Here is a 17,798-nt window from a genome sequence, read left to right on the forward strand (position 1 = left end):
TGGGCATTCATATTGCTTGTTTACTCAAGCATTGTACAACATTCTCCAAAGAATAATATAAGCAAATACTCCTGCGTGTAGGGGGGTCCTTCAATGGGTATTTGGGACCCAATACTGTGTCGTCTTCTTCATTCTCTTTCTCTTATCTCTCTATACTCTCTCAATTGGATGCTAAAGATTCTCACCACATAGAGGTATAAAGAAGGCCTTGTTGTGGGTTATCACGATCAACCTCAGTGCATGTAACATTGGTATCAAAGCAGTAGGTTGGTGACCCAACTTAGCTACCTAAAGAAGTGAGAGCATCTGGTGGATGGTAATACTGTGGTCCGGAAAAAACACCAAGGCCTCCACCATGTTGGGGGAGAAATCACATCGAGAAGAAAGCCAGCAAGAAGTTATGGAGGCACAAAGCTTCCAAACTGAAAGTACGCTTCCGCCAAGCACAGAAGAGCTCGTGAGAATAATGATGGGGAAAATAATTTCTTTAAAGATGCAGCTTGTCGCAGAAAAAGTGAAGCCCAAAGAAGGCATATTCTATCTGCACAGATCCTCCTCACCATGGAGGAACAAAGAAGAAAAGACGAAGATAGACGTGAAGAAGCAAAAAGAAAAGACGAAGAAAGACATGAAGAAGCAAAAAGAAAAGATGAAGAACAAAAAGAATTGAGACATGCGGAGGAACAACGAGATTAAGGAAGGCACATGCAAATATGAGGAAGACCAGCGCCATTGAGAAATCGTCGACCGAGAGTTTCAGCAAAGACTCGACTAGGAGGCTATGCAAATCCAGCATCAGTAGACGATGGCACAAATTCTAGTATCCCTCCCCCAGCCGGCTCGGAATTCCTCGTCCTCTGTCATCCCTACCACCATTATCATACGAACCTCTCCAAATTTTAGTAAGTATGATGGTAGGTGTGATCATGCTACTGTTACTCAATTTATTCATCAATTTGAAGCACATTTTCCTTTAGCTAAAATCACAGATCCACAAGACAAAGACCATGTGGTAGCATTGGTCGCAACTTCACACAGACCCCATCATAGGCCAATTCCAATTTCATTGGACTATCCTTGTGGTTGACCTCAAAGCCCGTTTTCTTTCACCACAGTACATGACGAATCTTGAGGACAGGTTTTACAAACTCACTTAGGGTGGTTCCCCTGTTTTGACCTATTCCAACAAGGTCATTACAATGGTTCATAACAATGGTGCAGTAGTTGGGCATATTGGAAGAAGATAAGCTCAAGGAGTTCATCCGAGGTTTAGACACTAACATTAGGTAACCAGTTAGGAATTTTGAGTCTCAAACTTATGCACGATCATTGACCCTAACTTAGAATCAGGAATTGCTGCTGAACAGAGGTAAGCCCAAGTAGGTACACTCTTTCCCTAAGCCCCAACAACAGTCATCTACCCAAGGTAAGGGGGCTTAGAACAACAAAGACCAAAAGGACTAAAAGAAAAACTCTCAGGATCAATCGGGCAATAGGAAGGAGTCTATGGCCAAGAAAACTCCTGAGGAAAAAGCTAAGAGGGCATCACTGGAGGTTATCTCTAGCCAGATGAAGAGACACGGTACACGAAAGAGGACCGTTGTTTCTTCTGTCACATTGTGGGACATGGGAAGAAAGATTGCACTAAGTTTCAGGCTAAAAAGTCTGTGAAGGCATCCACTTCGACTGTAGCAACCATAGCAGCCCCATCCTCACCTCCGCCATTAGCCTCTATTGCCGTTCAGCTTTTGCCACCAGTGGTATTTGATGATAAGCAAGAGGGTGAGGCTGAGGGACAGACAAAGGCTCTCATTTGTACCTATGGCACTGCAAGGGGACACTAGTTCATTGTTCTCTTTGACATGGGCAGTTTTGAGGATTCCATCTCTCCGCAATTGGCAAACAAGATGTGCTGTACCTTGGTTCTTGATCATCTAGATGTGGATGGGTTCACCCCTGGTCTACGTACTGGTCTACGTACACACATTTCTCATAAAGCTTAGTAGTTTGAGTTTCAAGTCCGGAGGGCCACATTCCAATGGAATTTCATTGTCTCCCCTCTTTAAGTGTGTGACATGATCCTCGGGATATAGTGGTTTAGACAATATGCACCCATTCTTAATTGGAGACAGGACACTTTTACCATTGTTGAAGGTTTTCTTGAGTCCATCATGATTCGCGCGGATCGGAGAATTCTTGGAATTCCACTCATTTCCCACATTCAAGCCCAACGAGCCATTAGAAAAGGAGCGGAGTGTGCGTTACTATATGTCCGCTCTCAGTCTAATGCAGTTCAAATAGCGTCCGCAATGGAGCAGCAGATGGCTGGTCTTTTGTCTCAATACAGCAACATCATGCTGCGAGACGACCTCCCACCCGGTTTCCCACCCAATAGACCTGAGGACCATCACATAGAGTTGGTTCTTGGTTCAGAACCTCCTAACAAGTTCCCCTACCGCCTTTCTAAGGCAGCAGCAGTTAGCCCAACTACTCTGGTGTGGATTTATTCAACCATCATCCTCCCCTTTTTCCGCTCCCATTCTGTTTGTCGATAAGAAGGATAAGTCCGCACGCTTATGTGTGGATCACAGGGCACTCAATAAGCTAACATTTAAAAATAGATTTCCCATGCCTAGAATAGAGTACATCCTAGAATGACTCAATGGTGCAAATTTTTTCTCTAAGATAGATCTTAAGAGTGGCTACTATCATGTTCGGATCTTCGAGGCTGACATTTCAAAAACTGCCTTTAGGACCAAGCGTGGGCACTGCGAATTCGTGGTAATGTCCTTTGGACTCACCAACGCATGAGTGACGTTCAACAAAATTATGTCTCGGGTTTCTCGGGATCTCATTGGCAAATGCGTCTTCATCTTCTTAGATGACATTCTTATCTTCTCAGGGATTGCAGAGCAACATGAGCGAGATGTGGCACAGGTTTTGCAACTCTTGCAAGACAATGAATTGTTTATTAATGCCAAGAAGAGTGAGTTTGGAGTACTAGAAATCCATTGCTTGGGATACATCATATATTTATCAGGTATTAGTCTCGATCCTGAAAAAGTACATGCCATTCTTAGTTGGGAGTTCCCACTACAGCTTAGAAAATCTGCTCATTTGTGGGTCTTTGTCAAGCCTACAGCACACATGGACAAGTTTTTTGACCTTGTAGCACCGCTCATTTACTTGCTCAAGGGCATGAAGGCTCATCATCAGAAAGTATCTGTCACGGGCAAGGCTCTAGAGGCATTCCATGCAATGAAGAAAGTTGCCTCTAAGTCTCCAGTTTTTAAGTTGGCATCATGGGATGATCCTTTTGAGGTGATTACCGATTCCAGTAACCTTGCCATTGGAGCTGTTTTACAGCAAGATGGTAGGCCAGTAGCTTACTATAGCTGCAAGTTGAATAACGTTGAAAAGAATTATTCGGTGTATGTTAAAGAGCTTTTGGGGGCGATGATTGCTCTTAAACATTGGAAGCACTTTGTGTGTGGGAGGAACTTCACAATTAAGATAGATCAGTAGGCACTTAAATGGTTGCAAACCATGCCCAGTGCCCAATGGAGTGATTGGCAGTCCAGTTGGAGTCAATTGTTCCAACAAAAACAACCCCGTTGCCGATGCTCTTAGTTGAAAAGGCACAATCCAAACATTGCAGGAGTTCACTATGCTGGAAATCCAAGCCAATGACTTGGACAATATGAAGGCATAGTATCCGGATTCGGAAGAGTTTGGGACATAATATCAGCTGGCCCTCAACTCAGAACTAGGCCACTACAGTATATAGGATAGTTGGTTGTTTTTCAAGAACCGTCTTTGTGTACCCAAATAAAAGCGCCAAGTCCTTCTCCATGGTGCCCATGATTCTCTGGTTGGAGGTCATAGGGGGTACCTTGGAGAAGTTAGAGAGGTCATTCTATTGGCATAATAGCTAGAGGCCCACCTTTGAAAATAGGCCTCGGTTGGGAATGACGGAGCGATTTACATGGAGTCCTCTTGGAAGGTGAGGACCAGAGGCGCTTACTCTTGTTCATAAGAAAACAGAGCAGAGATCCAAGCAAGGCAGCTAGGGAGACTCTCCCTAGGTGCAAAAAAGTACAAATATCAGTACAAAGAACTGAGGGGCTATATCATACAATAGGAGGGGGGAAAAGCCAAACAGGTGGCCTGTAGTGCCAGCGGGGGGAACCCGCGTGTAGGGTATAGAAGGGGCCGCTGCGCCAAGTGGTGTGAAAGGCCTGGTGCCGCAAGATCGCCTCATCCGAGTCGCCCCGGATGCGGTCATACTGTCCCCGCAGGGTGTGGATCAACTCCTGCCAAATCCCCCGGATAGTCTCTGCTGGTGGCTCCAGTCTCCCCTCAAAGGCCCTGAAACACCGGGCTCTCCAGGTGAACCAGATGGTGAGGCTGCTGAGGAGCTCCCATCGTAGATCCCTCTCCTGTGTCCAGTTGGCGGACGAGAAATCCGGTGAAGGAACAAGGCGAGGCTGGCCCCTAATGAATCTGATGGCCTGGCTGTCCTGCTCCGTCTCATAGTCCATAGCACTCAAACCAACCTTCTCTGCCGTCAGATACATGCTCATAGCCTCAGCAAAGAAGAGAAAAAGAAAAGGGGCGAGAGGACACCCCCGACGGACTGATCTGGTCAACTCAAAACTCGGCCCCCGTCCTCCTGCCATCAGCACCTGGCTATGAGCTGTGGAATATAGAGCTGCCACTCCTCGAATCCAAACTAGCTCAAAGCCCAGGCGAAGCATAGTGCCCTCTAAGAAACCCCAATCGATCCTATCGTATGCCTTCTCAAAATCGAGAAGCATCACGACCAGGTCCTCACCGAGAAATCTAGCTCGGGCCATCGCCTCCCAGAAGGTGAAAATGTTGTCAAGGATACTGCGCTCCTTGACGAATCCTGTCTGGGTAGCATGAATCAACTCCCCGAGGAAGGGCTGGATCCTCAAACTCAAGGCCTTTGCTAAGACCTTGTAGACAGTATTGAGGATCGTAATAGGTCTCCAATGCCGAATATCATCTGATACTCCCTCCCCCTCGGGGATAAGAAAGATCAAGCTCTCTGAAAAGCTCTGTGGCATCACCCCAGTGTCCAAAACATACTGAAAGCCCCTGCGGAGACCTGGCCCCAAAAGGTCCCAATAGCGCATAAAAAAGGCATGCGTCAATCTGTCCTCCCCAGGGCAACTATGGCGCGGAAGCACCCTCAAGGCCTCAGCAAGCTCAACCTCTGAAAGAGGCTCACCCAGAACTGTGTGCATACGATCTGTGACCCTCCTCTGCACATGGGCCCACACACTCTGTCTGCAAGCATCCTGAGCTAGAGTGGCTGGCTCCGCTGAAAGCAGGTCTCTATAGAACACAGTGGCAATGGCTCTAATCTCCCCGGGCTCAGTGGCTACCGATCCGTCCTGCCTCCTGAGCTAGCGGACTCCTGCTCGAGCATGGCGAGGTCCAGTAATCTCAAAAAACTCCCCAGTCACTCTATCACCAAGCTGTGTCCACTGAGAGGCCTGGCGACGATAGTAGAACTCATGTCTCTGCTCCTCTGCCTCTCTAACCTCCTGGCGTGCCTGGCTCAGCTGGGATGCCACCCGCTCACATGTAGGCTGCTGCTCCTGAAGGCGCTGAAGCGAAGCAAAGCTACGTCTCAACCGACGCTCCCGCTCGCGAGTCTCTCCCAGCCGTGTCAAGGCTGCAGCGTGCAAAAAAGAGCTAAGCTCGATGAGTCCCTGGGCACACTGGCCTGCTGCATCCTGGTCAGAGCTCTGGCTAACATGCCATATCCTCTCAATGTCCTCAGCGAGACTAGGATTTGTAAGTACCCTCTCTGGGATCCTCAACTGCAAGCTGGTCTCCCGTGCCCTCTCCTCAAGTGTCAAAATAACTGGTGCATGGTCTGAAAAAGAGATGCCAGCGAGAATGCCAACGGAGCCCCCATGCTCCCCTAACCTGTCGCCACATAGAAGCGATCAATCCGTGATAGATTAGTCCCTCCCTGCCGGCGATCCGACCGAGAGAAACTAAGACTGTCCTGAGAGCGAGAGAAAGCCTCATGCTGCCATGCATCAGTGATCCTCAGTGTCATGCAAAATCGCTCCCAAGCTGCAAGCTCCGTGCCATGCACTGTAACATGACTGCCTCCCACCCTATCGGCCGGGTCCTCAAGCATGTTGAAGTCTCCCCCGACACACCAATGTGCGGCCTCTGGCAATGCATCCGTAACCTGGGTCCAGAACTCTGCTCTGGCACTAGCATGGTTGGGCACATAGACATTGAGCACGCCAAAGAGCTCATCATGCATCCTCAGAATGACATACTGTGCTCTACCAGGCACAATGATCCCGCGATCCACAATGGCTTGCCGCCATACATCCACAATGACCATACATACTCCTCCTTGCCCACCCAAGGGGCCAAACCCTGCAGACCAAAATGTGTCCCATCTACCAGGCATCACCGAACCGTATCTCCGGATCCTGCTCTCACCCAAATGGTGCTCCTGCATCATCAGAATATCAATACTGCCCCCAACCAGGCATCTCTGAAGCTCCTGCCTCAAGCAACCACGATAACGTATATAGTATGCGCCGCCAAGGCCCTGTACATTCCATGAGATGATCCTCATGGATGACCTGCTGAGGTGGAGGCTGTCTCAGCCATACGGCGGGCCTTCGCAAGCGGCTTGGATGGAGAATAGTCCCCATCCGAGCGGCTACGAATCTGCCCACCCGGTGTGCTGCAAGAATCTTGGATCAGGCGCCAGTGGCTGTGTCCCATGGCGACTGCCTCCCACTCAGACAGAGCAACCTCGTGTATGCATACATATCTAGGGTCGCGTGCTAAGTCTGCCACTATGTGAACCACCAAATGTCGAATCCCGGATGCATCCACACTCCCGGTATCAAAGAAAAAATGAGCCAACTCCCAGAGTCGGCCTATCACGTCTGTCACCTCCAGATCGCTCACATGGTGAGAAAACTCAACTGCCTGAGTCTTCAAAATGCTAAGAGCAAGATCCAGAGTCCACTCTCGGTCGCTAGGGCCACAGAGAGGGAATGAGAAGGCCACCGCTGAATCAAGTGCCTCCTCCCCTCGGGCCGGAGGTATCACTACATGAACTCTGATGGGTGCTGGCTCATGGGGGCCCTCCGCTCCAAAAAGCCGTGTGAAGGAGTAATCAAAAGCCTCCGAGCGCTGTCTAGTGTCGAGATGACTCAGCCGACTACGGATAGAGGATATCCGTGATGTGAGGATTATGTTGTTAATCCTGCATATTGTGTACTAATTACTACTTAAGTAATTAACTTAGAACAAGAACCTTCAGGAGAACACTTGAGACAAGATTGAATTGACTTCTTGTTATTAAACTGAGTACAATAGGTCTCTTATATAGGAGATGAAGAGACACATTTGAAGAGGCATGTCCTTTGATGAAAGGACATGACCTTAGACGAAAGGGTACAACTTTTAGGCTAAGGGATGTGTCCAGTCGATGTAGAGGCACAACCATTCACTAAGGGATACAACCATTCGTCGAAGAGATGTGGCTATTCGATGAAGAGGTACATCCTTTGACGAAGAGTCGCAACCAGTCGAGGGTAGGGGTTCCCTTTGGCTGGTAACTCTTTGTATCTGCAACAGTAATCAGCAATGAAGAGAGAATCTGATATATAAACACGTCACAATCGTGACATTCCCTCCCATTTAAAATAAAACCCATGTGTCAAATGATAGACATCCGTTTGTCGAAGAACTCCTGAAGAAGGTTAGGGTACTGCTGCATTTCTTCATCTGTTTGCCAAGTGGAATCAGACTCATCCAAGTCCATCCACTTCACAAGAAATTCTGTAGTCAACTTTCTTCTTGTTTCCTTCTGTCTTACGTCAAGTATTACTTCTGGAACAAGGATAATATGGTCATCTTCAATTTCTGGTACATAAGAAGATAAGTCTGGAACAGGCGAATCTCCTTGAATATACTGTTTGAGCCAAGATATGTGAAAAGTCGGATGAATCTTTCCCCATGACGGTGGAAGTTCCAACTTATAACTGACAGTTGAATTTTTCTTAAGAATCTTGAAAGGCCCATAGAAGCGAGGTCGTAACTTTGGAAAAACTGACTTCACTGTTTTGTAGCGGTGAGGTGCCACATATAATAAGACCAAGTCTCCGTCTTGAAATTCTGCATGTCGACGATGCTTGTTGGCCTGTTTTTGATATTTTTGTTTTTTTTTTTGGAATTCCACGTGGCAGTACACTTATTAATGTTGTGTATTGGTGTTTTGTTTTTTTTGAAGGTTGACGCTTCGAAGGCCGTCGCCGGGTGGAGGTGACGCTTCGAAAGCTGAATCGCCGCGTGGAGGTGACGCTTCGAAGGCTGATCGCCGAATGGGTCGCTACGAACAGTGTTGAACCAGCAGTCACTGCATATAGTAGCACACAAAGTAGGAGTGGAGGTGACGCTCAGCCACGCTCAGCATATAGTAGGCAGCCACGCTCAGCAAACAAGAGCGCCGGTTGGCAGCAACCAAGGCGAAGAGAGGGGGGCTCCATAGTCAGCAGCGAAGGGGGCAGTTCCTGCCATGTTGCGAACGCCACCGGCAGCAGGGAGGGAGGGCATTCCGGAAATACTGCAGGGGGTCCCTCTCTGCTATACACACAATACGTGTATATGGGTGTGAGACCTTGTGTACTTGTTTACATTACTACAAGCAAGGATTCACGCCAAGTCCACCATTGCTCTGCTTCTTCCATACAACACCGAAAGGAGAGGTGGATGAGGGAGTGCCGCGGAGAGGGTGAGGGCTTCACAACCCACGGGTAGGAAAAAAATTTGCTCTGATACCACTGTGAGGATTATGTTGTTAATCCTGCATATTGTGTACTAATTACTACTTAAGTAATTAACTTAGAACAAGAACCTTCAGGAGAACACTTGAGACAAGATTGAATTGACTTGTTGTTATTAAACTGAGTACAATAGGTCTCTTATATAGGAGATGAAGAGACACATTTGAAGAGGCATGTCCTTTGATGAAAGGACATGACCTTAGACGAAAGGGTACAACTTTTAGGCTAAGGGATGTGTCCAGTCGATGTAGAGGCACAACCATTCACTAAGGGATACAACCATTCGTCGAAGAGATGTGGCTATTCGATGAAGAGGTACATCCTTTGACGAAGAGTCGCAACCAGTCGAGGGTAGGGGTTCCCTTTGGCTGGTAACTCTTTGTATCTGCAACAGTAATCAGCAATGAAGAGAGAATCTGATATATAAACACGTCACAATCGTGACACGTGAAGCCCGAATGGCATGGTAAGTCTACTCTGCGGTGCTCGAGCAAGGTCGGTGCTCAGTGTTCGCCGGATTGCAGGTGACCGCCAGGGAACTGTCAGGGCCTCCCGGGGAGGCGAGGCGAGGCGCGGGGGGGGGGGGGGGGGGGGGTGGAGAAGGAGCCGCTGCCAAAACCGGAGCGGGAACGGGAGGAGGCGAAGGTGGAAGCGATGCGGGAGGGGGGGGGTGGGGGCAGAGGAGGGGGTGCTGGCATCTCCTGGTCTTCAGTCGGCGCTGGGGTCTCCTCTTGGAGGGGAGCAAAGCTGTTCCTCACGGGAACCCAGTGATGCTGAGACTGTGGCTGCTGTTGCATCGGTCTCTGGGCGTGCTGCTGTGGCTGTCTCCCTCGACGGCGCCCCTGTCCAACTGCCACTCCGAGGTCTCTGTGGACTGAGCAGGTGTCCCGGAGGCTGCCTGCCGAGCCGCATCTGTGGGCGGGCCATCGGGGGCCTGCTATTGCGGTGAAGGTCGGGGTCTCCTGTGAGGGCAGGCCTTGGCCATGTGGCCGACCTGCCTGCAGATAAAACACTGGTTCGGGAGCCCCAAAAACTCCACTCTCTGATCAATCCATCCCCCCCCTATCCTAGGTAGCTGAATGACCTTCGGAAGGGAGGAGATGTCAGGAACCAAAACTTTGACCGAAGGTAGCCCAGCTGCTCTAGCCACCACTAAAGCTGCTGTGGGGCCAGTCTCAAGCACTGAGCCCACCAATGCTCCTAGCCTTGAAAGGAGCGGAAGGTACTCACGGTGGAGTCCAGGGAAGCAAACTGTAACATGAAATAGGCGCTCTCCCTGCTCGACCGCTGCTGGGTCAAAGCCATGCTGCCAAGGTCTGAAGAATGCCAGAGCGGGGACTCATGGCTAGGACCTGAGCCACGCTCTAGGCTGTCTCGAACTCAATCTGGTAGTGTCCACGGCCCAGTAACTGAACGTCCAGGATCTTGCCCACATCTGCAAGAAGGCAGGCCTGGATAAGATCCCGGTGGCGGCGAAGAAAAAACCACGGGGGGGCGGGAGCAACGCGAAAGGGGGGTGGGGGGGGAAGAGAGGGTGGAGGCTGGTGGAGGGGGGTGGGGCGCTGAAGAAGGGAGGGGGGCGCGAAGGAGAGGAGCAGGGGGTAGCGGGCGCCACAGCACTGGGGCGGGGGGCGCAAGAAAACCAGGCGCGGGGGGGGGGGGGGGGGGGGAGCAAACGCACGGGCGGCAGAAACACAGGGCAGGCGGGGGGGGGGGGGGGGGGGGACAGACGTGAGGGCGGGAAGGGGGGAGGGCGTGCAGGCAATAGCGCGAGCAGGGGGGAGTAGAAGCTTCAGCGAGCTAATGTTAGGGATCGCCAAAGGAGCAACTTGTGCTAACACAGGACACACTTACAAATCCTATAGCCTTGTCGATGATGAAAACCCTAGAAAGCTCTTTCTAGCAAGAAAACTGATATAAAACCTGTTTTAATTGTTTTCGGACGATAAAAACCTCCAAAAAGTAATTTTTGGAACATTTTTAGGGTTTCTACAATTTTTGCTTGTATAGCTCTGTATATGTCCGTGCAGCTCCGTACACGCGTCCGTATTGCCCATGCATATGTCCATACAAGTCTAGGGCTAAACCGTACATCTGAAAAGCAAGTTGGAGAAGGTGTTGATGGCGAAGAAGAAACTCTCCATGATCATAATGATGCTCACACATACACTCCACGATCTCCTTCAATCTTCAATGATCTTGTTCATGGTACTACAAGAGAAGTCCAATCCTTTTTATACTTGTAAGAGACCGTGCTTTTTGCGAAAAAGCTTTCATGCTTTTGTTTTGCCTTTTTATGCTTTGCTTTTGCTCTTTTTACTTTTATTAATAAAATATTACTCAACTTTTGGTGCTTTGCTTTTCTAGCTTTAAGGCCTTGCTTTTTGGCCTTAGAGTTGCTTTTTGAGAAAGCGCCTTTTAGCTTTTTGGTTCGACTCAGTCTCCTCTTTCCAATGGTGCCCTTGGCTCGCGGTCAACCCTCTTTGACTTTTTACTTTTTCCTGTTTTTTGACTAGGAATGGTGCTTTTTCTTAATCAAACCTTATGGACCATGTCCTCGTGTCTTCTTCCACTTGTCTGGTGTTCGGGCATGGGTTTCATCATGTGAAATAGAGCTAGGAGGACCAAATAGTTACATTCTCTCCCTCTTACATCGCAGTTGTAGGAGGACCAAATAGTTACATTCTCTCCCTCTTACATTGCAGTTGTCCTCAACTGCGGACCGTAAGTGTTCCAAGTATGTCCATATCTTCCAAGTACATCCATATGTCCCTGGTACATTAAGTACATCCATATGTTTCAAGGTACTAGCCTGATCTGGTGAGCTTGTGCATTTGGTCTTTTCCCATATCTGTGGTGTCATCTCATTATCTGGCAACATCTCAATGCCTTTTCTTTGACCAATAGCTTTGTTCTTGATGGTACTTCTTTATGGCCTGTCACGTGTTAGAAAAAATAAATGCATAGTTACCTCCTCTAAAAACTAGACACAAGCTAGGTAACATCATTCGCGTCTACTAGGTACTGGCCAGGTAGTCTGGAGCCCAGGAGACTATCACATGCCATAAATCCAAGCATTGTCGATACATCAAAAACAACACACAAAGTCAAAGAAATCCAAATATACATCAGTATCTAATGCACAAGTAATGATTCTCCTGTTCATGGATTGTCCTGTCTGGTTTCATTGAAACCGTGCTGAGCCATCTGGCCACTAGGACTGCGTAGACTATCCTCAAGGCCATCTGGTCACTAGGACTGCCCGAGGTTCATCAATAGACATGTGGGTCATCTGGTCGCATTGACCGCCGACTATGAAATCCAATAGTCATTTGGGCCATCTAGTCGCAATGACTGTCCAACTACGAAATCCAATACAGTCATCTAGGCCATCTGGTCACAATGACCGCCCGATTGCGAAGTGCAATATATCTGGCATCGTTGCCGTCCGATGGGTCATCTGGCATCGTTGCCTCTCATATACCATCGTTGCCGCCCAATGGGTCATCTGGCATCATTGTCTCCCATATACAAATCTTGCTCCTTGGGCTATCTGGCATCGTTGCCACCCACTAGAGCATGTCAAATAACCATTATTAGTAGGGTGGTGATCAATTTTAGTCCAATATATACAATGAAGAGGGCACAATCCCTCCCCCTTGAATCTGTCTTGATTGCAAGATGTCTATATATGTACTTCAAATACATCTGGACCAACCACTTCCTCATAAGCTCGAAGTATATCTAAATAGTCCTTGAAGGCGCAAAGGAGGGGACAGAGCGTGGCACACAAGTTGGGGGTTTGCGTAGGGGGGCAAAAGGGATCAGGCAGCAAAGAGGAAGAGGCGGAGGTGGAGTAGAGGTGTGTGACATGTGAGGGATGGTGACCGTAGTAATCTCAACCGTAGTCTATACTTAACTGCACTTAATGATATTTAAGAGACAAACAGATATACAAAGAGATAGACAAGTATGTGTCAATGCAGTGCAGCTATATTAAATGAATGAATGCGGTTACAATGAGATCCAACTGGATCTGTGCTGCTGAATATGCTGACTATGTGCTGGAAATGCGGGCTGAACTGCTGTCCACTCTTTCCCTTATCTCCTGGGAAGGAAACACTGAAGGGAGGCTTCGGAACAGAAGCTGTATGCTGAATGGATGATGAAACGCTGACCTGTTGGCCTGAACTGGCTGCGTTTGCTGATGAGGAGGGCTGATGATGATGCGTTTACTGATGAAGATGCTGATGGAGATGCGTTAGCTGATGATGAGGCTGTTGGAGATGCGTTAATCTGAATGCTGTAACTGCTGCCAATGATGATGCGTTAGAGCACCATGGGCTGAATGGTACTATGCTCAACCTGAATGGCTGAATGGAGATGCTCTGCTATTTATATGCATCAGGGCTGCTGGTCGGCCAGCCTTAATGCAGTCGGCCAGCCTACTGAATGTCCACGACTGCATAATGCCACTAATAGCATAAATGCCAGTCGGCTGATGTAAAATGCCCATAAAATGCCTGAATAAATCATGATAAAAAGCCTGATGATTCCTGATGATGCTAATGATGCTAGAATGAAGCCATGTCACTGTACACCTGACTGGTGTGCATGTGACATTCCCCGCTGCTAAACTGTTGCTGGGTGGATACCTGGCAACCTTCGACTCGTCTGCGATCCTTCTCCTCCGAACCACTGCCCCCTTCTGTCTTCTGCTGGGACTGAGGCCGTCTGCAGGAGTGAAATCCTTGAGCCAAGACGCTATGTACTGTGGGAACTGAATGGCAAATACCTGAGTCACCCTTGACCTGTTCCTGGAAACCTTTCACCTACCATCTCCGTCGTACCTGAAGCTCTGAACCTCCTGAGGCGATGTTGGAGCAAACTTCCGTCTTCTGTGGAAGAGAAACCCCCTGCTGCCAGTTGAAGTCCAAACTTATGTGCTCCTTTGATGGTGGATGTCATTCTTCCCTGAGAGTTCATGGGCAACATGTATGCAGGACTGACTGCTAAGATGACTGCTAGGATGACTGCTATGATAACTGCTATGCAAGCCATGTGCAACCCTAAATGCTGTGCAAGAATGCAGATGGATGGGTTACTAATGCAGACCTAAGGGAAAATCCCTAAGGGTGGCTTGCAAAATTTTCAGAACTGGGTTTAACTGTGCGGAAGCGATAAAAATGATGACTGACTGAATGACTGCTGGAATGAACATGCTCTAAGAGAACCACATCATGCTAATGCTGCTTGGATGAGTAGTTTTTGTGATGCAGATGAGCCTGATTCCTTTGAGGAACCCCAGGAAAATGAACATTGGATGAGATCCCTTTTTTTGCTTCTTCTTTAGCCTCAATTTGGAGCTTGAGCAATTGTTCAAGCTTTGAAAGTTCTTCTTTCTTTGGCCCTTTGTTCTTTAGCCTGTTTGGCTTCTTCTTTTTGTCTTTGTTGCTCCATGATGAGAAACAATCGTTCAAGCTTTGAAAGTTCTTTAGGCTTTTCATCTCCTTGACTGTGTCCTTGGCTTTTTCAGCTTTCTTTTTGTTTTTTGATTTTTATTTTTTTTGGGGGTTTTTTCTTTGGCTTTTTTTTGCTTCTTCTTTACCCTCAATTTGGAGCTTGAGCAATCTATTTTACTCCAAAATTGCTTGGATGAAGTCATCTCACTGAAGTGCGGAAGCGTTTCTTTGGTGGTATCTTCTTTGTTGATTTCTCCTTCCATATCTTCTTGAAGCTTTCTGAAGAAGTCTCTCTTGACATTGTGGAGGCGTCTAATGGTTTTTCCTGACCCCAGTGTTACCATCCACGAGATGCCCTCACTTTTGGGTAGCTAAGTTGGTTCACAGCGTGCAGCTTTGATACCAATGTAGCATGCAATAGGTCGACCGTCGTAACACGCAACAAAGCCTTCTTTAAACCTGAGAGTTTTTCCAATCCATTTTACTCGAGAGAAGATGAGAGTTGACATTAGATTGGGTCCCAATCCCCCCCCCCCCCCCAATGCAAGCAGGAGTATTTGCTTGTATTACTTTCGAGAACTTTGTACAATGATGTGAATGATGATTGTGGACTGCCAAACGCAAGGACGAGGAAGACCATACGTAGGCTGAACCATATGCTGACACAATAGCACCGTAGAAGACTATGAAGCTACTTATGCAAGTCCAAAACTGCTGAGGATATGCACATATGCTGGCTGAAGATGAGAGGATCTGCTATGCTGCCTAGGGATGCTTGAAGGCTGAGTTGTATGCTCTAGAAAACCCGGAGGCACAGATATTCACTACCTGCTTGATAATCTTTTGTGAAAAATGAGATGATTTATGCAATGGATTGTGGGTTGCTTTTATAGTGACATGATGCTGCTGTTTGGTTATCGTATGCTGCTGTCGGCCTGTACTTACTGCCCATGACTGAGGAACATACGCATTTAATGCTGCGCATGCTGGCCGACTGTAGCTAATGGCTGGAAATGCTGCTGACTGGGTATTATAGGCTGCTAATGGTGCTTAGCACCATATTCAAGGCATCACTTGCCTCATGGCTGCTGCATGGGCTGGCCCATGTGCTTATACCTCGACATGCCTTTATATGCTTGGTTTAATGCATCTAATGAACTGACTTATATGCCCTATCCTCAGGTGACTTAAATGCTTGTTCTCCAAGCGGGTTAAGGGACCGACCCTAACACCTAAAGCTGAGAGACTGACCTGCGTAGCTCGTGCCTGACATGTCACGGACTGGGGCCACGGCATATAGAAATGTTCCTAAAAGGGTATTAATGATGTAAAATGTTATACTGAATGCTGAGCTAGTGTGGTCACATAGCACCACAGTGTAGGGTGCATGTGACAGTAATTGGGTTGTGTCATGAACTTTCCTGTTAACTGCATGTCACTGTTTACTCGTTTATGTCAATAAAGCATCCTCAGTGTTAGCTAATTTGATCTTTTTTAAGACCAGAAGTCTAGACAAGTCTTTGCAGCATGGGCATGTTACGCGATATTGCAAGCAAACTCAAGGGTGTGTTATGTGAAGATCAGATTGCTTACTTGTGTTGAGAAACTGTAGGCTCGATTCCTCTTGGAAAAGCGCAACTTGGGAGCATTGGTGGATGATACATTGGGTGACAATTTCACAGAAGAAGGGATCAAATCAATCATGGAACTATCTTTTAAATGTATAGAGATTACAGCAGACAGGAGACCTAGTATGAAGGAAGTTGTGAGAGAAGTGGAGAAGATATTGGAGAAGGAAACTGGGCTCACATCTGGTGTTGAGGGATCAGCCTCTGTAACTTTAGGTAGTGAGCTTTTCCTAAGGACAACTTGATTCTTTTGGATTTCAGCCTTGGGGTCTGCTCTACAACATGGGCATTCTCATTTTTCAAGGTGATTCTTTGTTGGGTTTCATCAAGTGTTCATACGAGTGTATTGTAACCCATTTGCAAATATATGATTGTACAGCTTCATGCCTGTTGAACAAATAAGCTAGAATTGGGAGGCTGAAGCAAAAAGCCTCATTTGATCTGATTCCGAAGGTTCAGGATCCAATAAGTTGTAGGGTGTTTATCTTAATGACAGTTGTACATTGCAAGGCTTGGATTCTTTTTGCTTAATATATTGTCCCTTAATTTAACTCCCGTTTATTTCCTTGTAGGCTTGGGATATGTATGCGGTTTAACATGGAAATTAACACAGCTTTAATATGTTGCAGTATGGCATAGCAACAACGAATACTCGAACAGGAATGTTCTTTTGTTCAACCATGCATTACCAAACTAATAATCTCTCAACTACGCCAAATCACCTCTTAATTTCTTTTCTTTCTAAACATTGTGGCATGAGTTGGAAGGCATCAAATTGCCCTCAAGCCGAAGGATCCAATTGGCAAGGGTAGGCCACAAATTGTCTCACAACAGATTACAACCCCTGTGCACACATGCGTGCACACACCCTCGTAAACAATTGGAGACATGCTTTTGCTAGACTTCTACTGAAAAGAACCATGGCACTCCAAGTAATACCACCAACCTAACTAGTAAAGAGCCAGCCTTGTTTAAGCCTTCTGCTTGGATATTCATTTCCAGTAGACTCGGACCTCATGTTAGTACATCTCGATTTGTCTCATATCAGCTTCACAAGCTATGATAGACCTCATGTTAGTACATCTCAATGTGTCTCATATCAGCTTCACAAACACGTGAAAGCTATGTCAAGAATGGTTCACACACAAAAACAAGTAAAAACTCTGTAAAAAAAACAAAGTAGCCTTTGCTATTCCAAGTGACTACTTAACTATCATGGATCACTATAAAGCTTCCAAAAAGCCTCTCAAAAGTACTAGATCTATATTTTTCGAATCATACATTGAGTACTGTCTCCTACGAGAAGCTACTCTTTCACTAGGTCATAAGTCTCTACATAGTGTCCATCCCTTATATATCAACCCTAATCCTCTTGCTTTATGACAGTTGATGCAACAAGTATTTCAATTCTAGGTAATTACTTGCATAGTAAAATGATTTTTTCTCAATAGCTTTGGAGCTTTTGTCACTGATTGTCTTGGATTGCTTAATTAAGTTAATGCCTTCATTAAGTCCAATGATTAGCATGTACCAATACTCATGCAAGAACCTCTTTTAATCCAAAAAATAGTAGATTCAGGAAGTAATTAGTACACTTCAACCATGCACAACATATTGCCTTATCAAATCCACAAGAGAAGTCATCATATAACTTCATGACATTCTCGGCTTTCTTCCCATAGTCTAAGGAAAATTGTCTTAACCCTATTGGTCATTTGGGTGCTCCACTTTGTAACCTTTTATTATAGCTTTATCTTGTTTGTCTTTTTACATAAATCTCTTCCAGAATAAAACCCTCTACAATCCATATACATGGTACTTGTTTGGTTGCCAAGCTAAAAGTCAAA

At 46.9% G+C, this 17,798-nt stretch overlaps 1 protein-coding gene across 2 annotated transcripts in view; it reads left to right on the forward strand.

The window, feature by feature from the left end:
- Positions 1 to 16,502, forward strand: part of LOC147613571 (Protein kinase superfamily protein) — a 67,168-nt gene extending 50,666 nt beyond the window's left edge. For both annotated transcript variants that reach the window (XM_086781567.1, XM_086781568.1), the window contains exon 11: positions 15,936 to 16,502. In XM_086781567.1, coding sequence (XP_086637693.1) covers positions 15,936 to 16,196 — 261 coding nt within the window. In that variant the 3' untranslated portion in view covers positions 16,197 to 16,502. The remainder of the gene's footprint in view (positions 1 to 15,935) is intronic.
- Positions 16,503 to 17,798: the final 1,296 nt, after the last annotated feature.

The sequence above is a fragment of the Cibotium barometz genome, chromosome 43 (genome assembly GCF_041138505.1).
Source record: "Cibotium barometz isolate CiBa-2024 chromosome 43, ASM4113850v1, whole genome shotgun sequence".
Classification (NCBI taxonomy): domain Eukaryota; kingdom Viridiplantae; phylum Streptophyta; class Polypodiopsida; order Cyatheales; family Cibotiaceae; genus Cibotium; species Cibotium barometz.